The sequence below is a fragment of the Gorilla gorilla genome, chromosome 4 (assembly GCF_029281585.2).
Source record: "Gorilla gorilla gorilla isolate KB3781 chromosome 4, NHGRI_mGorGor1-v2.1_pri, whole genome shotgun sequence".
Taxonomy (NCBI): Eukaryota; Metazoa; Chordata; class Mammalia; order Primates; family Hominidae; genus Gorilla; species Gorilla gorilla.
In genome coordinates, this window is record NC_073228.2 from 119,868,306 (window position 1) to 119,895,434 (window position 27,129).

Genomic DNA, 27,129 nt, shown 5'->3' on the forward strand with positions numbered 1-27,129 from the left:
TTGCTTTTTAATGTGTTGAGTTTTTGGTTGCTGGTTTGGTCTTGGCTGTGGGAGCCAGAATCATCATCATGAGTATGAGCAGAGGGGCTTTGCACCCCTCCCATAAGGTGGTATCTTGCTGGGATCTTGTGCTCCATTTCTACAGGGTGAGAGACAGACTGGCAGAGGCAGCTTGCCTAAATGCAAAAACAAACAAATACCATCTCATGTCCAGCTTGGCCCTGGGCATGAAGTGACCAATGCTGTGGTTTTGAGTATATCTCTCCCTTGTCTCAGAGCATTCATGGGCATATGTCTCACAGTGACATGCAGGCAAGCTCACAGACACCGTCTCCACACCAAGGCACATGTTGGAGTTGAGTACATCGCCAATAGCAGTGCAGGAACCGCTGCTCCTTTCAGCCAGGCCCAGAATTCTTCCTAGGAAGCCTAATCTGGAAATACGTTTTGGAATATTTGATTAAATAAAACAACTTTTGGCTTGGTCTTGCCCCTCACTCTCATGTACAGGGCATTGCACTGATTGGTGTGGGAAAATTTAGTTAATTATTGGGCCAAAGATGATCTCTTGAATACTTATTCCAATGAGAAAGACTCCATTGGTCATAAAGCTACTTTCAAGTTACAGAAAAGTCAGTAGGTACACATAGCTATGAACAGGTCCTATGAAAGCATGTGAATAGGGATGAAGCAATAGTATTTTTGTGAGTTTTCACTGGATGTGGTAGAAGCATTATTTGTGCCGTTATCATCTCTGTTAAATGGGCTTCACAGCATACAGAAAAACCACTTTTATTTGAATATAGAATACAGAGCATGATCAGTTTTAAACTCAACCCGTCCAAAATGAATCTTACCCTCTTCACTAAGCACTTGATTTTTTTTCTCCACATGTTATTATATTGCCTAAAGTCTTAAGCTTAAAAACTTGGAATTGTTTTCACTTCTACTTGGTTGTATTTCATGATGGGGAACACAGCCAAAAAGGCTAAACAGGAGCACAAGCAAAGTGAGAAGTTATCAGAGTGGAGGGTCCAGGCACTGGGGGGCCTGTTCCCATGGCATGGATCAGGCTGGATGCCTTGGTGTTCCCATGCTGGCCTCGTGGCCATCCTTGCCAGAAGGAATCTGACATGGCAGAGGACATGAAGGGAGGGGTAATGTGAGAAGAAGGAGAGGCAGAAAGGTGAGCCAGACTGGAGTACCCAAATCACTGTTCCCACACTAACGTTAGATGTTATCAACTTTTTAGAAAGGATTACTATATTGACTCATATCGGCTTTTGACTTCATATTAATTAGAATGTATTTGAACACCGGTGGGGGTAAACTATTTGTAATGCAATTTTGTTGAGTAATATTTGAAAGAGATTGCTCTCTCAACAAGAATGATAAATCATCTCTGTTTCAAAAATAACCCCTCTTGAAGTTGACGAGAGCAGGAAGGGATGAAGTTTGCCAGGTAATCTAATAGGTGCTTCCATATACATTTTCTCATTTATGCACCAGAACAATGCTTCTAAGTATCTGTTATTCTCCATTTTTACAATTTATAAATTGCCCAAGGTAATGTCAAATCCAGCCCTGCCTCCTCGGGTAACCTTTCTCCTGTGTCTGGCAGAAATTCACACATTTAGCACCATAGGTAGGTTTCCTCTGTTTTCCATTTTTATTTTTAAGGTTGGAATTTGGGTTCTTTGGAACTCAAATTTCTTGAGTCATTTTATAGATTTTTGCTGCCTAGCTGGCCAATTAAAATAGAGAACTAAGAAATGTTTCTTCTTTCTTCATAGAAACAGTTTCGCTTGCCTCAATTATATGCAGAGTTATATTGTCCTTCACGTTGCTCAGGTAGACCCAGTGTAGGTTACAGCTAGGAAGTTAGAAAAACAGCAGCAGTATTTTCTCTCACCTTTATTAGTATATTATGCCAGAGTTAACTCTTATCATTTTTAATTTCAAGTACATATTTTTGAAGTAAATCAATTGTATATATTAACTATTCAATTGTCTCTTGGTCAGTCCATTATAATAACCCTATTTTAATTTTTCTTTCTTTTTTAATGCACCCAAAAGTCTTTTATTTACTTTTTTAACTACAGCCACACTTTGAGCAGGTAAGTGTCTGCTGTTTTTTCATAGCAATACTTCACAGCTATTTTAAGATTTTTTTTTTTTCTAGATATTCAGGGACACTAAACTAGAGGGGAAGTTTCCATGACCACGCCTATTGAAACAAGCACAGGGAGAGCCATGGTGCTCAGCCTTCAGGGTCACCAACATTTAGAGAACATCAGAAGATATTAATCTTCTCTCCAAAAAGCACGCATAAATACAACATTTTAAAATACACGTTCAGGGGGCTTTAGTCAGCAGTTCTGAAATGGATCCTCTATGAACTACTGTTTTTTAAGGGGCATAATCTATATATTTATTTATTCCCTTAGAAACTGTATTGATTTGAGACCTGTGACATGTATTCCAACTACCTCATTTTAAAAGACAATTGTTTTTAAGAAGAGCTTTTTAGATTTAGATAATAGATTTGTGTAACACATATAAGTATTTAACTTCCTTAGTGTTAATAAGATTCTCTATTAAAAGATGAAGCTAAACTAGTTCATATATGTTTTTACTTAGATTTGGGACATAGGAATTAATAGGGGCCATACACTTGCCCTTCATCTGCTATATAAAATATAGCTTTATTTTGCAAAATGCTTTCCACCCTTGATTAACATCTTATTGCCTTGTAGGTATGGAACACAATCATTGATTAATCTAATATATACAATAGGGAGAACCATAACTACAGATTTACAGATTGTGGAGGTAAGTACTTTAAATATTATGAAATACAATGATAATTTGGAAACCACTTTTTATGCAATTTGGACTTGCTAAAATTAAAAATAATATGCTTATCTGAATTATTACATTCTATGCTTCTATTGGTGCTGTATCACTGTGAAAGAAGTGTTTCTAATTGTATCCTCCTCTGAAGCAGAGATCACCTGTTCATGGAGGGTGGCACTTCATCCTCTCTCACCTGAATGCAGGGGACTCTGGCCCAGGGTTCCCGTCCCAGACCGGGCTTCCCTCCATCCCACCTTTGCCATCACTGCCAGTCATTGCCCTGTTCCAGAGCTTCAGTAGCTTTTCATAGCTTTTCAAAGCAATTTTGAAATCTTGTGATTAGCACATGAGGCCCTTCATGATCCGGCCCCTGCCTTAGTTTGGCTTCATTTTTGCTCACCTCACCACTAAGTGTCAGAGAGCAAGAGAGACGGACAGACACCCCTAAACACATTTCCTCTAGTTATACTGTACCACTTACAAATTTTCTTGAATTATTGCATTGCTTCACATTTTCTGGATTTCAGAAACACTCTACCTTCTGTCTGGAGAACACTCCTCATTCCTGTTCCTGGCTGGATAGTTCCTAATCATTCTTTAAGATCCTGCTCCTATTACCTGTTCTAGGAACTTTTTAATGAACTGATTTATACCCTCTCCTCGCCTATGCTTTCAGGTCATCCTATGAATATATTTTTACCACAGTGCTTACTACATTATAGTGTAATCACTGGTGAATATGTCTACCCCATGAGGCTGTAATGAGCTCCCTGAGGACTGAGATAATATCTTAGTTTTGTCTATTCTAGGTTCTTACCATTTCCTGGCTTTTCTTTCCTCTAGGCTGAATTTTTATTAGGCAGTCTTTTTCCTTGTGGAGAGAAGCATAGCTCCCCACTTATATAATCCTCAGCACTCTCAGTTGCAGAAGGAAGGATACTTACAGCTTCAAGAGTTCCTGCTCTGCAAAAAAGCACTTTGGTTGGTTCTACTTGGGTCAGATGTAGCAATCACTGTGTCCAGGGAAGATGGAATACTCTAATTGGTCTAACCAGGGTCCTGTGGCCACACTAGGAGACAGCCCCACCCAAGTCACTGGCACTGGGAAGGGGAAGGGGTAGTTCTGGAAGGAAAAAGGGCTGTAACCAGAAAGTAAACAAAGCAGGCAAAAGCAAATGTCTAAAAAAAGATACATTCACACAAAGTAAAACAAGAATACAATATAAATACAACCTCTACACACCCAGTAGCATAAGTAAAATTAGAAAGATTTATGGTACCAAATGGTGGCAAAGATATGGAGCAACTGGAACTCTTTTATCCTACTGGGAGGAATGTAACATGGCACAAGCACATCAGAAAACAGGCAGTTTTTTGAAATGTTAACTGGAAACCATGTAAATGCCCATCCATAGGTAAATGAATAAGGAAAAGTAATATATCCACATAATGGAATACTATACTGAAATTTTTAAAATTTGTGTAGCAACATGGATGAAAATCAAGGTGATTATGTTTAGTAAAAGAAACCAGTCGCATTCTGGGTAATGCAAATGGATCTATAGTGACAAAGGGCAGATCAGTGGTTGCCTGGGACAGAGAGAGATGGACTGCAAGGACCCTTTTTTGGGGTAGAAGAAATGTACTTGATCGTGTATATGGTTTCAAAGGGGTACACAGTGGTCAAAATTCATTGACTTTTACAGTTTAAGTAGATCTAGTTTATTGTACATAAATTAAATCCCGATAAAATTGATTAAAATTAAACACCAGGGCCTGAAAGTATGTTAATAAGAACAAGAAGAGCCTTTGTAAATAAAGGTAAATCAACTCTCCCTAATCGAATAAACAAATACATATGTAGGTCATAAAGGCCTGAAATATGATCCTAAGCAAAAAAAAAAAGGACAAGTAGACAGTCATATCATTGTTATCATGAGAGAAGGAGAACTGCTAATTCCCGAAGAAATTAGCTTTTTTTGAGTTTTGGCCTGCCTAAGGCTGAGCTGTCAGGATCTGATTTATCAGGTATTCCCTGGACAAGGGAAAGAAAAGCACATTACACCCAGAACATGCTGGTACAAAAGCTCCGCGAATCAAGACTCAGTGTGTGTTTCTGTCTTCTAAAATTCGTTAGTTCAATCTTTGCCTCTACAGAATCTAGTGAAGTTTTGTTGTTAATGAATGAATAAATGAGGTTTGTATAAATTTAGCAATCTTTAAAGTTTCAAAACTCTAGTCACTCACAGCTTTTCGAAATTGTAAAAATGGATTTAGCAGTAAATTATTGCAATTTAAAAAAATATATGAATTAGCTAAGATGACTATCCTTGTCAACAACATCTTAAGGTCCAGCGGTCCTGTTATGCTGCATCAGTTCACAGGACAGTATCTAAAATAAATAATAAAAAGGAAAGTGAAAATGAAGTCATTTGTCTCCCTCGTCTCTCTCCAAAGGCACAATTTTCAAACACCTTCTGCATCTCTGGCTCTGGTTTTTATATTCCCCCTCCTAGACATACTCTCAAGCACACGTGAAGCCCACCTACAATCCCAAACACCACCACCACTCCCCTCCCACCACTACAGGAGCCCAATCCTGGGCACACTATCCGTGATGTGGAGTTGTGGGCTGTTGGTTACCACCTCCCGGCAGGTGTGAGAAGGGAAGGAAAGAGTGGGGGAGGATTATTCCTGGCTCTTTAACTTACTTGTCCCTAAAACATTTCTTTTACATTGTAATTAGGCTTGATAGCACTATTACTGTGCAATTTTGAGTATATTAGGGTTGAACTGAGCTGTTGTGAGCTGGAATGGGCATTTTCATCTTATGGCTATAAGTGTTCGGAGTTCTAATCCACTGATACAAAAAGAGACTCGGTAAAATGAAAATTGAAAAAACTTATAACTTTTTTATATTTTGGAATATAACTTATTATTCACTTGGAGTCTGACTTATACATAATATTGCAACAAATGTTCTGATAACTGAATGCTTGACCTGACCTAATGAGGTAATTCAGCCAATGTACAAATTCATTATCTAAGTATTCTCAAATAAAGAATGACATTTGTAAAGATGCAAATATTATGTACCAATTTTGAGCTTCGGAAGTTGCAGTTTCTTTTGAGATTTTAAAAAATTGGGGGGGTTCACTGTATCTCTGTCTGCAAATCTTAGAGAACACTCTATATGCATTCAGTAAATATTCATTGAGACTCAATATGTGCTTTCGGATAAGGCATAGTTTCTGCTTCATGGACCTTCCTGTCTACATCTGCTTCTTTGGGGTAGGTGTGGTGTTCATCACATTGTCTCAGTCACAGTCTCCCCAGGGACACACAACCTAGGAGTATACATTTCTACTCATTCCAACCATCATCACCGATTTACAAAATCATGTTGCTACTTAGCATTTAGACATTTATTTTGTCCAAATGGGAAGTTGGATTGCACTGATCATCTGTCTCTCTGTCCTTCCAGCTGCAGCAGTTTTTCAGTAATATGTTGGAGGAACACCAGAGGATCAGAGTTCATGCCAACTTACAGACAATAAAGAATGAAAATCTGAAAAACAAGAAGCTAAGTGCCAGGATGGCTGCGTGGCTAAGGAGAAACACATAGCTTGTGGCTATCTTTCAGCACTCCTCTTGCATATTATAATATAGTTTGTTCACAGTTTTGTCTTCCAATACTTTGTGAGTCTGGAAAACCACACATTTTATTTGTATTTCAGTCACATTTATTACTCAGAGTGCCATTCTTCTCATATTGTCATGTTTGGCCCTGAGGTTGGGTGATTGCTGACAATTTTGCCAATGCTGCTGTATTTCTGGGAAAGATGTCACTTCATGTTGGGTTATAATCCCACAGAATTTACTTTAAATGTCACGTAAAAACAAATTCACCTAAGATAGTCTTGCTTATTTTGTTGTGAAGGCCAGTGGAATATAAAATCAATGGCATTAATGAGGAGCACATTCTTTGCTGAGGGAAATAACAGTTTTTCCAGGCCCTAGGGTTTATTTAGTTCAACATTGAAGATTGAAAAGACTAATGAGAAGATAACATGACAATATAAAAAGACAGAAACTCAAAAAGTATATTCACTAGAAGACAGAAGAGCCAAAGAAAAGCAAGTTGAAAAAGAAAGAGGAGACAATTTAATGAGCCCTAAAGGCAAGAAGTGTGTCTTCTCCTGCCCATTTCTCTCTCCCACAGTACATCCTGCATTGAACCACGTGTTGCTGGTTACTAAACTTTATGAAGTCACAAAAAGACAAATGATTGTACGATCCATGGAAGTGCACTTAAGCTTGCTGTGGTGGAGGCCATAGTGGAGATGAAGGCTCTGCTCTGAAGCTCTTGATTGTGTATTCACCAGTGGGATGGACACCTTTCAGCCTAAGTGTACAAGTGAAAACAATGATGTCAAAAGACAATAGCAAGTATAGGCTACTATTTAGGGCAAAAGGAATCTTGAAATGAAAGAAACAGAACTAAAAGGCTAACTGGAGCATAATCCTTACAGTTTTGCCCTCAGGGGATTAAGTTTGAAACATAGTGTCTTTTGGCCAAATTGAACCTACTTGTAATGTGGACCAACTTACTTTACACATTTTCATCAGTCCCAATGTATGGAATTAGCTTAGTTTTCTCATGCTTGATTAAAACAAGACAACTAAAGCTAATCATTCCTCTTCTAGACTTTGTGTGTGTGATTTAATCTTTTATTTTTATTTTTGTAGAATGGGGGTAAAACTACAAATCTCCACCTCAGGGTGATATTTTTAAAGATTAAGGAGTATGACATCAATTAACAGTCTTTAAAGATGTTACATACGCTCAAAGCAATGTGATTAAGACTTTTTTCCTATTTCTTGTATAAGTTAAGGCAGCCATAAATGAAAATACAAAACAAACGTTTGCTTTTGTATTTGATTCACAAGAGGATTCTCCCTGAGCGTCAGGGGAGGCTGTGGGACTTCACCACGTGGACAAACGAAAGCACAGGCTACTCAGACTTGGCCACAGGTCATAGGTCAGAGAATTTTTTCTTCAAATGTAGAAATGTAAATTTTCAGCAATAAAATATCTGCATGCCTACAAAGTGTTGTAGGTGAGATACTTTCCTGTTTTTTTTTCTTAAACACTCATTCTATATTTCCCATATTTCCTCTGATAATGAGTCTCATCTTTCAATAACTTTGTCTTCACTTGTCCTCTCAACTGCTTTTCTCTTCCTCTTCTTCTTCTCTGTCTTCGTCCATTTTGTGCTGCTGTCATAGAATACCTTAGACTGGGTAATTTATGAAGAACAGAGATGAGTTTCTTACCGTTCTGAAGGCTGGAGATTCCAAGGTCGAGGGGCCTGCATCTCACTAGGGCCTTCCTGCTGTGTCATCCCATGGTACAAGGCAAGAGGGCAAGAGAAAGAAGAGGGAAGAGGACTGAACTCATCTTTTTTATCAAGAACCCTCTCCCAAGACAACTAGCCAACTCCCATGATAACAGCACTAATCTATTCATGAAGGCAGAACCTTCATGACCTAATCACCTCTTAAAAGTCCCACCTCTCAACATTGCATTGAGGATTAAGCTTCCAACACATGACCTTGGAGGGACACATTCAAACCATACATAGCTCTCTCCTCTGTTTCCACTCCCGTTCTTTCTCTATCAAGCTGCCTCTTCCCTTCTCCCCTTTTCTCCTTTCTCCTCTTTCCAGTAATCTCTGCCTTCCTTCTGCCTGGTTGTTCTTATCCTCGCTCCTTGATCTTCCTACCCAACCATGCTCTCAGTCCACCAAGCATGCTTTGAGGCTGACACTCAGTGTCAAGAAGGCTCTGATGCCTGGTATTGGGTGATGCCAAGAACTACTGATCTTGCCAAAAGAGCATGTAGGCTGGTCTCTCCAGACTGTTAAAAGTTAAACTGAATCCTATTACATCTTAGCTTCTGTAGTAATTAAATAGTACTGAAGGCGTTTCTCCAAAATCAAATTCCCAAATATTTAATTAATAGTCTTTCCTCTGAATATGGGGAAAAAATGGATGATATACCATTTTTGCTTACTTGGATGAAGCTGGCTACTTAAGCACTGCATTTTATTATGCTTTACCTTATACAAACTATAAAAACAAGTAATTGTTGATTGGTTTCTGTGATAGCAATAATACAGTAACAAGTCAGGGAGTGGTACTGAGGCTGATTTTCTGTGTGGCATAAATACTTTATTAACCAATAAAAACAGCTTATCTGTTAGCACCCCAACTATAAAATGATTTCCCTGACCCAGCCCATTTATTGTATACCTTTCATCTTGAAAATAATTAACAAAATATACTATATAGTCATGATTTTTTCCAATTTCATAATTCGAAATTAAATTTTTTCTCACAATCTTATGCTTTTTTTTTTTTTGCCCAACCCCATTCAGTGACTTGCCATTGTTGATTTTAAATGAAAGAACAGATGCCTTAGTGTGATGTTCAGCATCTTTTGTAATTTAGATCCCTGGGACCAATCTGTATAGCAATTTATTCTGGGGAAGGCATGAAGAAGCAAAGTGAGATGAGATTTAAAAGGTAGCTCGTCTTAGTTACTTTTCCTGTTTAATCCATTCTTTGCTCCAATAAAAGCTATCTTTTTCTCATCCAAACTCTAGCAGGATTACCATGTTCAAAGCAAAGCCTTAAGGGATGCTTACAAGTAAATATAACTGCCTCCCCCACACAAAGAATGATTTAGCACAGTTAGCAGCATTTGAAACCATACATATGTTGCCTTTGGCTCATTCTTCTAATTCAACAAGATTTAGCTAAGGTAATCTGTACAACACATATATTTAGGAGTTATTTGGACTCTTCCTCTTCCCTTCCCTTCATAAATAAGTCAGTCCTAGAGGTGAAATAGAGCAAGGTGGCATCTGAACCAGTGGGAATTGAGGGGGAGCCATGGTGGCCCATGACCTGAAGTGGGCTTAAGAGTTTGAATGGGGTGAAGAAAGAATCCACACAGAGGAGGGGAGATCACAGTGGGATATCAGAACCCAGACAGGGTGAATAAGGTTACCACATGGTGGCGAAGGGAGTTATGACGTGGTGACTTAGAGCCCAGATAGGGTGAGAAGGGCATCTAATGGGGGTTGTGTAACCCAAAATGGGCAGTTCAAGTCTTTGTGGGGTAAAGAGGATGCCCATATGTTGGAAAGTGGCCTAGTATGAGGTATCAGAACCTGGGGAGGGTAAGAAGGGAATCCATATGGGGAAGGACAGAGGCAGATATAGGAGGTGGGTTACCACAGGGTTATGGGTCAAACAAGAAAATATATCCATGATAATAAGATCCAGGCTTCTCACTGTTGGAGAAGGGAGTTACAGATATTCAAATGAAGGGAACAAGAATGAACTGTTCTGGTATGGAATTGGAAGTATTTGTATGGACTCATGGTTTTCAATATATAGATAGATTTATAAGTATCTGTAAAGTATGTAATAAATAGCTGTAATATGTGTAGATATATTTTGCTCTTTACCTGTATATACATAGATACGGATATTTTTTTTGCCATTACTTTTAGTGGCAAAAACCAGAATTACTTTTGCACCAACCTAATATAGCTATATCTACATCATTTCTATCTCTGTTTATATAGAGATAGAGAAAGAGTAAAAGTAATGGCAAAACCTGCAATTACTTTTGCACCAACCTAATGGATTTAGACTCTAGCTTCCCTCCTGAGAGACAGTAGCAGCAGCAACACCTAGTTATGGAATGAATGTATCCCCCAACAATTCATATGTTGAAGCTCTAACCCCCAAGGTAATGGTATTTGGAGGTGAGGACTTTGGGAGGTATTTAGGTTTAGATGAGGTCTTAAGGTTGGAGCCCACATGATGTGATAAGTGCCCTTACAAGAAGAGGAAGAGACACCAGAGCATTCTCTCACCCTCCGTGTGCATGCACCAAAAATGACATGTGAACACAGAGAGAGGAGGTAGCTGCCTACAAGCCAGGAGGGGTGCTCTCACCAGGAACCGAAGCTGTCGGCACCTTGATACTGGACCTTCCAGCCTCCAGAACTGTGAGAAATAAATGTCTACTGCTTAAACCTCCCAGTCTATGGTATATTGTTATGGCGGCTCAGACTAAGACAACCCTAATAATGAGCACAGCTATTGCCCATATCTTGGCTTCTAGATGCCATTCTCCACTAAAGAACCCAAAGTTCCTTGAAGAAATGGCTGATTTCAGGGCCAGGACAGGAAAGGAAAGGGGCAATTAAAAGTGGAACATCTTTTGAAGCAAAAAGCAAGGAAGTACTAAAAAAATAATTGGGACATACCAAATGGACACAAAAGCCAGCTTGAAGGGAACCCCACTGGCCAAATCTGGGAAAATTTGAGAATCATAATAATAAAGGCAATAAGGGAATAAAATAAGAAATCACGAGCTAAATAACAATTACAATTTTGATGAGGAAGGGTATTTACATAATTTCAAAGTACTTTCCCACAAAGTACAGTTGAATAATGAAGGCAAAATGAGTAATTTACAGTGGAAAAGCCTGGCAGATGTCACCTTAATCAAGTGATGAATTCCAATGCTATTCCATCACAGTGGAATAAATAGAAATTTTATTCCATTTAATAAGATGAAATGACAAACTACATCGTTACTCTTGTTATACTTCTAACAAAGCTGCATAACATGAATCTAATAATGAAGAAAAAACAAATTGAGGGACATGTCACAAAAATAATATCCAAGTCTCAAGGTCATGAAAGTCAAGGAAAGACAGAGGATCTGTTCTAGACTGAAGGAGCTTAGAGACATGACAACTGAATGTAGTGTGTGGTCCTGAACTGGTTCCTTTCGCCATGAAAGACTAACATTACTGGGACAATTGGCAAAACTTGGATGGAGTCTGAAGATTAGATGCTATCATTGTTAATTTCTCAACTTTGATGGCTTGTTGTATTTATGTAGAAAATATTTTGGTTGTAAGAAATATACATCAAGGAGTGAAGCAATAACCTATTGATTCAGGAAAAAAAATATTTTTATAGTAACTCCAGCTTTTCTGTAAGTTTCTGAATAAATTAAACTTAAGATAAATAAAGTTTATTTATTTGTTACTGGAACTGCAATGCACTTTCATTTCAAGTCACTTTTTTCTTTCAAATTTGGTAATGGCCACAGCCACAATCCTGAAGTTATCTACTAAGCATTTTAATAATTATGCCCAAGTTGGAAATTCAAGTTGTCCGAAAAGACTTAATTTCTTGTTTCAGTCAACACTTCCCATCTTCAACCAGAGGGACTAAAAACTAAAAATTTTAAAATGTTTTACTCTAAATTAACAAAGCTATATAAATGAAAAATAAATGTAAGTCATTACACTTTTAAATAAAACTTGTTTGAAACTTTTATATAAAAATCTGTAGTGTTTATACTTCCAAAAATATTAAATCTTACAATTTCAGTAAGACTTTTGGGAAGACTTTTACATATACATGGGTGAATCATGTAACTTGAAATTATTATGCTAACAACTTGACTTAGTCCATGTTACAGTTATAGCTAATAATATTTTACCATTTTGTATAATCAGTGTTGAACAGTACACGTCTAGAAGTATAGTAAAGTAGTCTTCCCTTAGCTGCAGTTTCATTTTCCACAGTTTCAGTTACTCAGGGTCAACTATAGTTCAAAAATATTACATCACTACCCTGTGTTTTGGGGCCACTATTAAGTACAATAAGGGTCACTTGAACACAAGCACTGCAATACTGCAACAGTTGCTCTAATCGCCAAGGTGACCACGTGGTGACTCATTGCCATCCAGTGGGCCGAAGCAGGAGGGCAAGAGATTTCATCGCACCACTCAGAACAGTGCACAGTTTGAAACTTAAGAGTTGTTTATTTCTGGAATTTTCCATCTACGTCACAATACCTGTGTTATTGCCCTCACTTCATCCCATCACGTAGCCATTTGACCATTTTACATCATCATAAGAAGGGTAAGTACAGTACAATAAGATAATTTGAAAGAGAAAGATACCATATTTTCATATTTTTAATTACAATATTTTGTTATAATTGTTCTATTTTATTGTTAGTTACTGTTGTTAATTTCTTACTGTGCCTAATTTATAAATTAACTTTATCTTAAGTACATATGTACAGGAAAAACCGTAGTGTATATAGAGTAGGTTACTATCCACGGTTTCAGGCATCCACTGGGGAACTTGGAAGGTAGCATATAATTCCTGATACATAGCTGTGTATTCTGAGTTTTTTGTTGTGGTGGTTTTTGTTTTTGTTTTTTTGAAACAGGGTGTCACTCTGTCAATGCAGGCTGGAGTGCAGTGCTGCCATCTCCGCTCACCGCAGCCTCAACTTCCTGGGCTCAGGTGATTCTCCCACCTCAGCCTCCTGAGTAGCTGGGACTACAGGTGTGCACCACCATGCCTGGACAATTTTTTGTATTTTTAGTTGAGATGGGGTTTCACCATGTTGCCTGGGCTGGTCTTGAGCTCCTGGGCTCAAGTGATCCACCTGCCTCAGCCTGCCAAAGTGCTGGGATTCCAGGTGTGAGCCCCCACACCCGGCCTGTAGCTATGTATTCTTAATTGTTACACTCTAGTAGAAGTGAAATAACAACTCTCTGCTAGGTACATATTACCACCTCCTTTTACTACAGGAAATCCCCGACTTACCGTGGTTTGAGTTACTATTTTTATACTTTCCAGTGGTGCAAAAGTGATACAAATTCAATAGTAACCATACTTTGAGTAGCTACAGAGCTATTCTATTTTTTTTCACTTTCAGTGTAGTATTCCATTAATTACATGAGATTTTCAACATTTTATTATAAAATAGGCTTTGTGTTAGATGATGTTGCCCAACTAGAGGCTAATGTAAGTGTTCTCAGAACATTTGAGGTAGACTATGCTAAGCTATGATGTTTGGTGCATTAAATGCATTTTCAACTTACTATAGGCTTATGGGGACATAACTTCATCATAAATTAAGATCACCTGTAATTTTTTCATTGAAGAAAATCTAACTAGATGAATAAAATTATCTTGATTTGGGTGGTACAACATGACTTCAAAATTCGAAATGGAATTTAGAGGCACCGAATGAAAAATACGGGTAGATATTATCTACTCTATTTTAAAAATGTAGATCCTTGGATCAAGATTTTCAAAATAATAAGTTGCAGCCTTTTTAATAGAAACTCTTTCTACCCAAGCTATATTCTTAAAAGTATATTATAACTTATTTTGTTTGCTAAAAAGTTTGTTTCGTGAAAAAAGGCTGTGTGTGTGTATTTAAAATAGAGTATATGTTTGTGGGAATAGTGTGTATGTGAACACTCGCCTGTCCTCAGCTGAACTGCGCTTTAATTATTTTGATTGCCATGGAGAAGAAATAGCACGATATAAAGGCTTCCTCACTTTCTCTGCTTTCTCTCACAAACAATGCCAAGCAATGAGATGAGGCTGTCACCTTCTCTGCTCTCAGGCTTCTACTGAAAGTGGACTATTTTGATGACGTGATGAGTCCTAGACTGTCAGGATTCACAGATACACATCAGAGGATTAAAGGGGCTCTAAGCATGGGGTTTGCGAGAGTTTTGGGTTTTCTATCCTCTGTGAAATGGTCACCTTGTCTTTGAAAATAGTTCTTTAGTGTTAGCATGTCTTACTTGAGACCAACACAGGCGGTTAGTCCCATCATTTCCTTTGGGTAGGGACAATCCTTAGTGATGCCAGGGCTCTCAGGGTTCATTTAGGAGATTGTCCTGAGAATGCCCCGTAACAGAGAATAGCTATGGTTTCTTCCAGAAAGTGTTCCTTTGACTTGTCAATAGTGAGCAGGAGGCCTTTCTGATCACTTAGCACTAGAGGGTGGCCTCAGTATTTATGAACTCCTGTGAGAGCGCGGCAGGATGAAAGTACTAGTAGTAGCACTAGAAATGAAGTATTATTTATTTCTTCACAAGATTGATGTTTTCCTTCACTTCCCCCAACACATACCCCCATTTTTAGAGAAATGTTACCTCCTTTTATAAATAAGTTCAGAGAGAAGTTTTGACCTGTTCAACTAGAAGTAGTACAACGAAGTAGGGAAGAGATGTGGTCAGCAGGAAAATTCTTCTACCTGCTGAGTGTCTTCTGTGGGTGATATACCATACTGAGCTATGTGCTATATATGCCTTGTCTCAGCCTCAAAATACCCCTATGAGGCAGTGTGTCCAGTAGGCTTCAGTTAGAAAAACAGAAACCAGACTAATTTTGTTTGTTTGTTTTAGCAAAGAGATTTCAATGTTAAGGATTTGTTAAACAAGTATTAGAGAAGTGAAAAAACAAAAGACGAACCCCAAGTTATAGCTCAGGAACTAGTTCTCAGTCTCAAAACTGGGGAATAATGGGCAAAGGTTAAAGTTACTAGAATGTAGAAGTTTGGATGAGGGAGTATAAGATTTTTATTTGATTTCACCCAGATGTCCTTATTCCAAATCTCAGGATCTCTCTCCTTCCCAATCAATGTTCTAATACTTGCACTTGAGCCTTGGCAAGGCTGTGAATTCAACTTGCATTGTAATGATATATCCCACAGAGCAGCTAGAAAACTTAAGAGACTCTTTTACAGCTGCCTTAGAAGTTTTCTGGTTGTCTGACCATGTCTCAAGCTGGTCATTTTCATCTCCTAAGCACTCCATGCACATAAAATAGCTATCTCACCATATGATCCTCACAATGGTTAAACAAAGCAGCCACTTGGTCCGAGAGGGCACTTGCTTCAGTAGGTACTTCATTTGTAATCAACCACAGGTGATTGCTGATTAATCGTGGGGGTACTAGGAGTGAGCACTGTATTCAAGGCCAAAGCCATGATCAAGCCTAAGCTCAGAATCTTATCTTGAGAATCTATTTCCTAGAATTCTCTATAGTTGGTCAGGAAATCAGAAACCAAACTGGCTTTTTTGACTGAGAACTGATTACAAGGAATTGGTATTGGAGAACCAAAATGACAAAAGAGTAAGGCTGAGAAAACATTGAGGCAGGAACTACAAGAAACAGCTAGCACTTCTAGGGTAGGGGTAACAAGGGAGGAGGTGGATTTATTAGAACCTAGAAGCTGGTGTGGCTACTTCAGAATCTCAGAGATAGGGCTCAGCCCAGCTAGGATCCAGACCTTAAGGAGAGGGTCAACTTGACTGGGGCTGATGCCTCAAAAACTCATAGGAAAGCCCCTTGGAGCTGGACTCAGACCTCTGAGGAGGAGGCTCTGGCCAGCTGCTGCTGGTATCTCTGTGGGGAACACACTAAGCTGGTCTGGGAGACTGAGGGAAGAAGCCTGAGAACTGGAATTCAACAGCCACTGCCGGGAGGAAAAACCATTGCTGGGGTGATACCGACAGAAACTGGAAGCAAACAGGAAGGAGCAAGCAAGCACCTTCTTTCTCTTCCAAACTTCCACGTCCCTCAACACCCCTGTTGGCAGAGCCGGCAAAGCCAAAATGTGGTTTACATAGTCCAAGTCCTAACATCACAAAGCAGAGCATTAAAAGGTGGTTTTGGAGCTGAGAGACAATGGCTTACTCACCAACTCAGGTCAGTATAATTGTTCTGATCTCAACACGTGGGGAAATAGGGGCTTAAGGTGCTAGCAGAAGCAGAAGCTAGAATTTAAGACCCATGCTCTCTACTGCTAAACCCCATTCACCTTTGGGTTTTCGTTTTATTTATTAATTTAGGACATGGTTAAGATACTATGACACTCTGAGAAGCCTCTCTGAAAGCTTGTAAAACACATATATCTTCCGTAGACCAGGAATAATACAGTGTCAAGTGGGAAGCTCCTGGAAATAACAGGCAGTGCTTCATATAGAAATGGATGTCCAAAACAAAGGAAAATTTCCAAGATAATTATTATAAGAATAGTTAAATTTGGACTCATTCTGACAAGAAACTTTAGGTAAATGCATTTAAATAGATTGTTGCATCTACTTTGCAAACATTATTTAGACATATTTTTAGGGGCTTATAGAAGCTCTAAAATGACCAGCTTCATGCGGTCAAGTCACTATTTGTTTGGGTTTATAGTTGCATTGAAAAATTATAGAATGTGCAGGAATTACAACCTAAGGATATTTTATTGATATAAATAAACTTCATTTGCAAAAATATAACCTAGAAATATGCTTACATGTCTCCTGAAACCTCACATTAGCTGAAATGCTGTTTCCTGTAGTTTCCTTAAACCATTGTAACTATAAAACAGATTTAAGTGAATCCAATGTTTAAAATACCAGAAATTTAATATATCATAAATTCCAGTTTCAGATGTCAAATTTGTGAAAACACCAGTACTAAATTTATTGATGCATTTTGAATATTCTTTTTGATGTTTTCCTTTAAAGGCAATTAAAGATTTTCTTTTTTTTGCTTTTTATATGTTTTTCCATTTTTAATTTGCAACTCTCCTCCTCTGAGCAGCCCTTTTCTCAGCAGTAAAATGAAACCATTGCATTAGGGGTTTTCTCTAGGGACCTCTTGGAAGTATTTTATGGTTTCCATAATTGTTGATTAAGTATAGCCAGTTCTTGACTATGTCAGGTACAAGGGGTGGAGCTACTCTGGGACAAAGAGAAGGCCCAGCGTGGCTCTTGCCTCCCATCCCATCCCCTGCTTTAAATAGGAGAGATTCACTTTTTTTGGTTTCATACATTGAAGTTTATTTAGAAAAAAATGGTAATAACAATGTTTGAAAACACATGGACTATATGGTCTCCAAAGCCCTCTCCAGATGTGACACCGCATTGACACACAGCTTGTCCACTTTTTGAGAATGTTCTGGGTAGTCCATCTTGCCCTGCAGCCTCTGCAGGTCCCACACATCCTGCATATCACAGAGGCCCCTTCCTTACTTCTGAAACGACTCACCTTTGACTATAACAGAGATAAACAAATCATACCTAGTGGAGACGAAGATTCTGGAAGCAGTGTCCATTTTGGCTCATTCCTGGTCACTAAGATACATGCCCTTCACATGGCATTCTTCAAGTAACAAGAGTTTTTTTGTTTTGTTTTGTTTTTTTAACTGTTTTAATTCTGGATTAGGGGTTTTGTGCCATCTGCTGGACATAGTTATTTCACACATACAAGAGAGTTCTACATTATTCTTAGAAGTATTTTTAAAATATTAATATCTTTAAAAATTGTGAAATACATGCTTATTATAGGAAATGGGTAAATATAGGAAATGATAAAGTATAAAAAATCCAGAGATACCTACGATTACTATCTAACTGTTTTCTTACCTGCACACAAGAATGTACTTTGTTTGGTTTTAGTTTGTGGTTTTTATTTTAACACCAATTTGAGATAAACACTGCATTGATGTAGGTTATACAATAGCAGGAAGAGGGGATGCATTGCAAATGTAAGGTTCATGGAGAGAAAATGCTCTCAGTCACTGTTGTGCTTGTGAACCTTAGGGCTTGCATTGCCTATCATGCACAGCAGGAATCTTACGCTCCAATTTAACAGGGCAAGGTAGGAGGAGAGGTAGAGATGGCGGAGTGGGTTAGAACCTGAAAAAAAAAGTGCCTTATATTGCTCAGACTCCTGGGAAACAGATCACTAAGTTACTATTCACAGTGAAAAATGTGCCATTGATCCTTTCTATTAGTGGGTATGCATGAGTACCAATGTCCTAGTTGCTGTGGCAGATGATGCCATAGAAATGAAAAGTCATATAGATCCTGCCTTGAAGTGGGAGAGGGCTGATAGGGGAGACAAGTGTGTAAATAACTATGAACAAGCTTGCAAACATAGAAACAGAGGTGCTTATTCTAACTGGGCAATGGGGATGATTACACAATGGTGATTTTAGACATACACTGGGGAAAGCGTAAGTGGGTCCTGGAAGTGGGAACATTGTAGCACTCTAGCTAGAATTTAGTGTCAGGCTAACGGAAGGATGCGGTGACAACGAGGCTGGGAAGGTAGAATTAGGTCATGTCATGCAAGGCCTAAAATATCATGCTGAGGACCACAAAGGACCACAAAGGTTTTGGAGGAGGAAAGTGACACAATGCAGACAAGAATTTTAAGGAGAATAACTTCAGCAGCGAAGTGTGGAGATTTAAAAGACTTAAGGCAGGGAAACTAGGTTAGGTTAGAAGTTGGCCTGGGAAACATGGGGTGGGGAGGGCGGGTGTGAAAAAGATGAAAATTCAATGCACTGAGGAAATAGAGCACATTCTGAAAAACACGTTCCATGACTAACTACTTCTAAAAAACAAAATTTGGACCCAGTTGTAAAAGAAATCTGAGAGCAAATACATGTTTCTGTGGATCTTTAATGGGAGGCAGAACCTTCCAAAATTAAGTGGCTCACCCTGAGAGGCCAAACCTGTAACACTTTGTTTGTAATTACAAGCCCCAGACAGCCTTTCAGGGAGTCCCTGGGGCCCAGGGGTGGCGGAGGAAATGAAGCAGAATGAGGAAATGCACAGACAAACCGCCCTTGCTGTCTGGTAGCAGGGTGGGGGAAGAAGGTGGGTGGCAGTCAGCTCTGCAGTTACTGGTCTTGATCCACAAGAGGACAGGAAACATTTTAGACTCAGTTGTACCCCAGGAGGGAGTGTAAGCCTGGGGCAGAGGGTCAGGTCCTGAACAGGGTTTGGTGGGAAGGCTCCCAAGTCAACACACCTAATCACTTGCTCTCTTAAACTCATCCACTCCTGACCCCAGGCCCTCCTCCTATCATCCTTCAACAAATAGGTGTCTTGGAAAGGATGGCCTTCAAGCAAAGATCACAGATTAAACACAAAGAACCAGAACGGGATCTCTACAAAGGTACCAGGAAAATCAAATAGCTGGTAAGGGACACATAGAAGAACAAATATACTACAAAGCAGAACAAAAGACCAAAAAAACTTCTCCATGAAACAAAAACTTTAAGAGAACACTTCTTCTTTGAAACAAGTGATCAAATCAAAGATAGAGATATGATGAAAAGAGAGATGATACAAAGCTGGGCAGGCAGGGAAGAACCTAATGAGATTTATATCCCGAAATGCTTGCATTAAGGGAAAAAAAGAATGAAAACTAATGAGCTAAACATACCTCTTAGAACAACAGAACATGAAAATATACCCAAAGTTCTTAGAAGAATATGACATAGAAAAAAAACAAGAAAGCTAAAACTTAGTTCTTTGAGAAGACGAGAAATCTCTGAGAGAAAAGGTACAAATAAACAGTATTATGAATACATTAGATAATTACAGATGCTGCAGACATCAACGATAGCATGATGATATTATGAACAAATTTATGCCAATAAGGTTGAAAACTTAGAAGAAATGGTTACGTTCCTAGAAAAATATGATTAACTAAACTATCTCACAAATTTTAAAACTCTCTACATTCTCAGATCTGCTTTTGTAATAATAATGTGTATTGATCTTCCTTCTTAACAAATATGTTTCCACAACATTATTTTAATGACTACTTCATATCACATTATTTTGTTTTGACTGTTAAGTTGCTGCCAAACTTTTTACTCTCCCAACTTAGCAACTCGAAACCTAGGAATTAATACAAGATTTACTCTTGTAGCTAAATTTTTGCGAAGATGTTTATCTTTCCTTGGAATAAATTTCCCAAAGAGGAATTGCTGGGTCAAAGATAATGTCTATTTTAAAGCTTTTGACATATACCAAATGGCTATATATAATTTCTATTATAGCCATTTGGTTTAATCATTTCTTTAATGCCTTCCCTTCACTCCTGATATATACCAAATGGCTATAATAGAAATTATAGAATTTATATAGAATAATAGAAATTATAGCCATTTGGCTATAATCGAAATTAATAGAAATTATAGCCGTTTGGTATATAACAGGAGTGAAGGGAAGGTATTAAAGGAGTGATTAAAGAGTGACGGGAAGGCATTTCTGGAAAAGAGAATAAAGGCACAGTTAGGTACAGCAAGAACAAAATGTGTCCTGAGACTGGGACGTAGTGCACGATATTAGTAAGTCAAAGTAGTAACACAATATTAGCATATAGTTGTGTTAAAAGTAATAGTAAATATAATAGTAATAATAGTAAAATAAGGAAAATAATTTAATTCTTTTAATATGAAACAATTAAACTGAACATTATTTCACTTATACCACTCTCTGTTTCAAATTAGAAATTGTGTAAAAAGTTTTTATGCTGCTTGGGAGGCCAAGGTGGGCGGATCACGAGGTCAGATCAAGACCATCCTGGCTAACACGGTGAAACCCCGTCTCTACAAAAAATACAAAAAAAAAAAAAAAAAAAAAAAAAAATTAGCCGGGCATGGTGGCAGGCGCCTGTAGTCCCAGCTACTCGGGAGGCTGAGGCAGGAGAATCGCATGAACCCGGAGGTGGAGCTTGCAGTGAGCCGAAATAGCGCCACTGCACTCCAGCCTGGGCGACAGAATGAGACTCCCTCTCAAAAAAAAAAAAAAAAAAAAAAAAAAGTTTTTATGCTGTGCATCAAAAAACAATAGAATATTTTTTAGAGAGGTTTTAGTTTTATAGCAAAATTGAACAAAAAGCACAGAGAGTTCTCAGGTATTCTCTTGTTATCCCCCAACAGTTTCCCTGATTATTAACATCATGCAGTAGTATGGTACTTTTGTTATAATTCATGAGCCAATATTGACAAAGTTCACAATTTATTTTAGGGTTAGTTCTTTGACTATTACATTCTATTCTATGGCTTTTGGCAAATGTATAATGGCATATATCCACTGCTGAAGTATCATACAGAATACTTTCACTGCTTTATTATTATTTTTCAATATGTAAAAATATATGTATTTATTTACTGGCATATAAGGCATGCCAGTTCTACAAGGAAGTTTTGGGGGAAAACACTGAAGTAGTTTTATCCTATTTTTTTGTTTTGTTTCTGTTTCTTTGTTTTTTAAATTGTTTTAATGATTTTCCAAAATGGAGCTGCTGGAGGTCCTGAAATTGCATAACTCTGCTTACTCTCCTCTCTGTTGACTTTATTTCACTTACCTGCTAGTCACTCCATTTTTGTCACTGGGAATGATGCTCATTAGAGTCTATATACACACACAGAAGCTACTGGAGTGCACTTTGCAGTTTAGCCGTGTCAGAGCCTAGACAACCCCTGACACCCCCACTAGAGCCCTCTGAAATCTGTAGACTTCTCCTACCTTCAACTCTTGCTCACAGCAGCTCCAGTCACTTAGAATGTCCTTCTCCCTCCCTCTTTACCTGAGTTTTTCCCCGTGCATTTTTCAGGATCCACTAATTGGCACCTTTTCTAGTCAGTCTTTTTCAAAACAAATTTTTTTTTGAGACAGGGTTTCACTCTGTCACGTAAGCTGGAATGCACTGACTCAATCACGGCTCACTGCAGCCTCAACTTCCCAGGCTCAAGCGATCCTCCTGCCTTGGCCTCCTGAGTAGCTGGGATTACAGGCATGAGCCAACATGCTCGGCTAATTTTTTTATTTTTTGTAAAGACAGGGGGTCTCACCATGTTGTCTAGGCTGGTCTCGAATGTCTGGGTGCAGGCGATCCTCCCACCTTGGCCTCCCAATGTGCTGTGATTACAGGTGTGAGCCACAATGTTTGACCAGGAGTCTTTCTTGACACCTTGATTCCCAGGGACAGCACACTAGTCCCTCCGCCCGCTCTGCCTCTCTCAGCTGCACAGTGCTTTGAGTACTTGTGATGCACATCTTGTACTTATTTGATTACATATCTTCTTCTTTTAGACCTTTGAGCACTTTGAAGAAAGGAACTGTGTCTTATTTGCCCTTTTATCATTGGCACATTGTCTGGCTCATCAAGAAGTATTTATCTGAAGGGCAGTGTGGATAGATACCCTTGAGTACATCCAGTGAAGGAGCCACTGCTCCTGGCTCAGGTCTGTAGTATTCTATATCAGTGCCATCCACTTCTGGACCCTCATGATGACTCCCACTAGAAAGTGTACCTTTTCAAAAATACAACTCATAACACCTTCACAGTAGAACAGCAGCTTGATAAAACAATAACCACAGCAAACCAGAAGTAATAGTACCCAGACAATAAGGGCTATTCTTCTTGGAGCCTTTCAGTTAGAGGATTGGAGCAGCCCAGTGAGAGCTTGTTCAGTAAGTGCTAAGAAAGATGCTAACAGCTTCAGGAACATAAAGCTAGAGAGTTTCCTACTGTAACCCCTCCCTGGATACTTATAACTCCCAAAGCCAGCAACTTTTTAATTATTTCACAAGCCACACCCTATATCATACAGAATTTATTAAAATTACTTGGCTGCAGTAAGAATTTTCTTATAATCCTTCTTTCTTACGTGAAGGATAGTATCCTATAAATACTCTTTGTATTCTGCTTTTTAAATTTAACAATATATTTTGGAAATTGTCTTATATAACTCCATAGAGATCTCCCTTACTCTTTTTTCTTTTTTTACAGCTGTGTAGTACCACATGTACTATGTACTATGGTACTTGGGGATGTACCATAGTTTTTTCAACCACTCTCCTGTGTATGGGCATTTGAATATTTCACAGCTATAAACAATGCTGCAATGGATAAGCTTATGAACTGTGTCACTTTTAAGTACAGAATATATTCCAAATTAATATACAGATAGCTAAAAACTGGTAAAATAAATTTAGTTTGGTGCAAAAGTAATTGCGATTTTGCCATTGAAAGTAATGGCAAAAACTGCAATTACTTTTGCACCAACCCGATAATACCACGCATAACTCATAAGCATGAAGGTTTTACTTTCTGAGAACTAAAGGGTAAGCTAAGGAGTGTTTTAGTATGTGAATCCTTCATTTGAAAAAGCAACCAATTTTACATTACATTCAACTTATTCTCTAAGAAACCTGAGAATATCTGAAGATGAAAAAATATAATTTTATAGCAAAAATCATGTCAGAAGTTCAATAATTTCTGGACTTGCAAATTTAATGAGGTATTATTACCTTTGAAAAATACTCTTCAGTCTTTTAAAAGGAAATTATCTTTTAAAAAGTGATATAAAGTTCTCCTGAAGATTTATTAGTTAAACCATTATTTCAAAAACTATATTAAGTGTTGCTTGAGAAACTTGTAAATAATACAGGATAATTATTTTGTACGACTTAGTTTCTTACTTAAATTAGAAAAATAAAAGGAAGTAAGGTTCAGTGCTGTGGTGCACTGTTATTTCTTGGCACTTTAATTTTAAAAAAACCTCTCAGTTGGGACTTTTCTTGGTTGGTTTCAAACCTTATCTTTTAGAAAATTTTCCTCTGTCTAGTTTTAAGAGCATTACTACCTTTGCCCTCGGCCCTTGATGTGTTTGTTGTGTTTCAGTGTTGCTGTAGTATATTAGCAAAACTCCCTTCTAAAAGCAAAGTCAAACATTGGCCAAAGAATTTATTTTGTAGGAAGTGATTGACTGTGGAAAAGTCTGGTAGGATTTTTACAAGCTTTGAATTTTATCAATCTGGAACTGGCAAGATGGAACACATTTTTAACTATGCAAAATTTGCTGTGTAATCTCAAAAATATAGCAGTGGCTTAATACATAAACGTTCAGGTCAAATATATTTATTCTGGGGCCACCTTAGGATTTTTGCATCATTGCCAGATGGGTTGCAAGCTCTTATAATTGAAGATTTTGTTTCCTTTCCTTGTTCTTTGCAGTAAAAGTAATTAGTAATGAAATAGCAGTGTTTACCCTATAATTCACAAGTGAACAGAGCAAGTATTAACCTGCCAGTGAAGTGGGTTTTAATAACTCACTACATAATATCCAAACCCTGGTGGCAGAGGACAATGTTTAGAAGGTGGTAATTTAGAGATTAGTATATGTCTTAGACACTGTTTATAAACATGGTTTAGTTTTCTCTTGGGAAAGCAGCTTTTACTTAAATGGTTTTAACACTGAAGAAAAACATTATTTATATATACGTGTGTGTGTATATATGTGTGTGTGTATATATATATGTATATATATATATGTAGTGCTATTAGTGCTATTTACACTGAAGTACAAAATAGCAAAGGGGACAATTTGGTATTAGTATTAGTTAAACTTTTGAAGTTGACATATGACAATAGAGTAAAAACTTAACTCTAGATTAACTGATTATTGTGAATGGAAGATGAGAGAGAAGGTGAACTCTCATAATCCGATTTCATGTGATTTTAGAATAGAGTCATGGTGGAAGAGTGAGTTAGCATTTACATCCATCCCTTCCTTCATTTTCTACCTCCCCTCGTCCCAGCCATTATTATACAGCATTAAACTGTTGAAGCACCTTTGAGGCCTTCTCATTTTCCCTTGAGGGTTCTGTGGTTTCTCAGCAAAACAAAGGAAAGAAGGCAGTACAGTTTTCCTTTCTTTCCAGTATTCTTTCCTTCTTTTTCATCCAACTTAAAGGTATGTGTTCTTTCTCTTTACCACCCTACTAGTTCGTCTTCATGAGGCAACTCACATTAAGAAGCAGGGAGTAATAGAACTGTGAAACTTCATCATTTGAAAGGCGCACCTTTACAAATGATGCATCCTAAACCCGATGCCCTCTGAGGCTAGCAGAGAACGAAGAGGAAAAACAAGCCACATCATGTAGATTCTGAATATATATTGCTATATTCATGTGTTATACTTAAGAGTGAAAGACAATTGGGGTTCCTTTAATTCAGTGTAAATGAAAATAAAAATAAAAACTAAGAAATGAGCATAATAGGGCCATTGGGATTTGGAAGAAAGAATCTCCACACTTAAATATTTGAGATGAGTGCTTTTGAAGGATGTTTATCAGGAAAATGCTGAATATATTTACCAGGATAATGCTGAAAATGGCACAGTATTCTGGTCTCATAAAAGTTTTCATCCTTTTCCACTCTCCATTGGTGGAGGGGGGTAAACAGAAGGGGTTGGTTTTTCACAAACCTTAAAATTGCAAGAAATAATTTGAATGTATAATTCAAGAGATCCATAGTACAAATAAGGTGTGGTAGAGAGGCCCTTTTAGATGCTCATCTGTCAGTGACCCAGACATGCCATTTAAGGGAGTTGGTTTTAAAGCGATGCCAGATGGTAGCATTCGTGGCATTAGCAATAGCAACTATGTGGTGGCATTGTGTTCCACAGATGATGAAATTCTCTGCTGAGTGCACTTTCAAATTATTTTAAATATACTGTATGTATTTTCACATTGTTTCATATTGACCCACAGAAGTGTGTGTGTGTGTGTGTGTGTACGAAAATACAACTACAAAAGTATGGCTAGGAATCTGTGGATATTGTAGATAAAGTTGCTTCTAGAGCATTAACATTGATTATCTAACAACACTCTCAAAGGCTTAAATCAAAGTTACTTTTAATTCTAAAGGACAAATGGCAGTGGAGATTTTTTAGAGGTTATTGTCTTGTGGTTTTGAAAACAGCTGAAACAGCTTGGAGAGGGCAGCAAGGGAATGACTTAATTGACCATCTGCACAGGTGTCCTTTCTCTCTACCAGATATGCCCCTGGTGGGATTGACTCACCTGTCAATTATCTCAGCGACCCATAAATTTAGCAAGTATAGGGACTCAGACTAGAGACAGAATGAGATGAAAATAGCTTGACTCTCTTTTGTTGTATATATGTGTGTGTATCTTTCACGTCTAAATATATTCCAAGAGATATCTTACAGATAGTGTCCCTGAATAAGTGGCATTATCCGCTATGAGTAAGAACAGAGACCAACTTTTAGGCTAGAATTTAAATGGAACACTTCTTGCTTTGATAATTTGCTAGTGTCCGTAGGGGTAATGATGGAAAAATACTCACTCTACCCCATGCAAGACACAATCAACTGATGAAAATTCAACTCTACCTGCCACAGCATCCTAAACATAAATGGAAGTGATAAACGTATGAGTCATTTTGCCTGGAGTATCGCTCAATGACCTGTGCCTCAGAGTGAGTGTGAAGATAGAGGTATGGACCTGGTGCCATTCCCTCAAGGGATGTGGTTCCTGAGGCTTCCACACCTTGCCAGGGTGTGGTATTCTGAGGCTTAAAAGTAAACATCATGTATCCATCATAGATAATTCAGCCATCATGGCTTCTATGTATAAGCCAGCTGCTTCATCTGATGCTGACCCTAAGGAATGATAATCTGTTCCAGTGCTGAAGAAATGCCTGGCTATGTTGGGTTATTTCAATGTAGCATTTTCTGAA

The 27,129-nt window shown here is 38.1% G+C and overlaps 2 protein-coding genes and 1 long non-coding RNA gene across 4 annotated transcripts in view; 2 read left to right on the top strand and 1 right to left on the bottom strand.

The window, feature by feature from the left end:
* LVRN (laeverin) overlaps positions 1-7,967 on the top strand; it is a 66,707-nt gene extending 58,740 nt beyond the window's left edge. Inside the window, exons 19-20 of the mRNA XM_004042378.5 lie at positions 2,757-2,832; positions 6,341-7,967. Of these exons, the coding sequence (XP_004042426.3) occupies positions 2,757-2,832; positions 6,341-6,481 (217 nt within the window). The 3' untranslated portion in view covers positions 6,482-7,967. The remainder of the gene's footprint in view (positions 1-2,756; positions 2,833-6,340) is intronic.
* LOC129533675 (uncharacterized) lies at positions 7,151-14,593 on the bottom strand. The gene is made up of 3 exons (XR_008679987.1): positions 14,536-14,593; positions 8,194-8,249; positions 7,151-7,261 (listed from the first exon to the last, which is right to left on the bottom strand). It is a non-coding gene; the product is annotated as an uncharacterized lncRNA (long non-coding RNA).
* The window catches only part of ARL14EPL (ARF like GTPase 14 effector protein like), a 29,151-nt gene continuing 14,635 nt past the window's right edge, over positions 12,614-27,129 (top strand). For both annotated transcript variants that reach the window (XM_004042379.5, XM_055387469.2), the window contains exon 1: positions 12,614-12,882. The gene's annotated coding sequence lies outside the window, so the exon portion shown is untranslated. The remainder of the gene's footprint in view (positions 12,883-27,129) is intronic.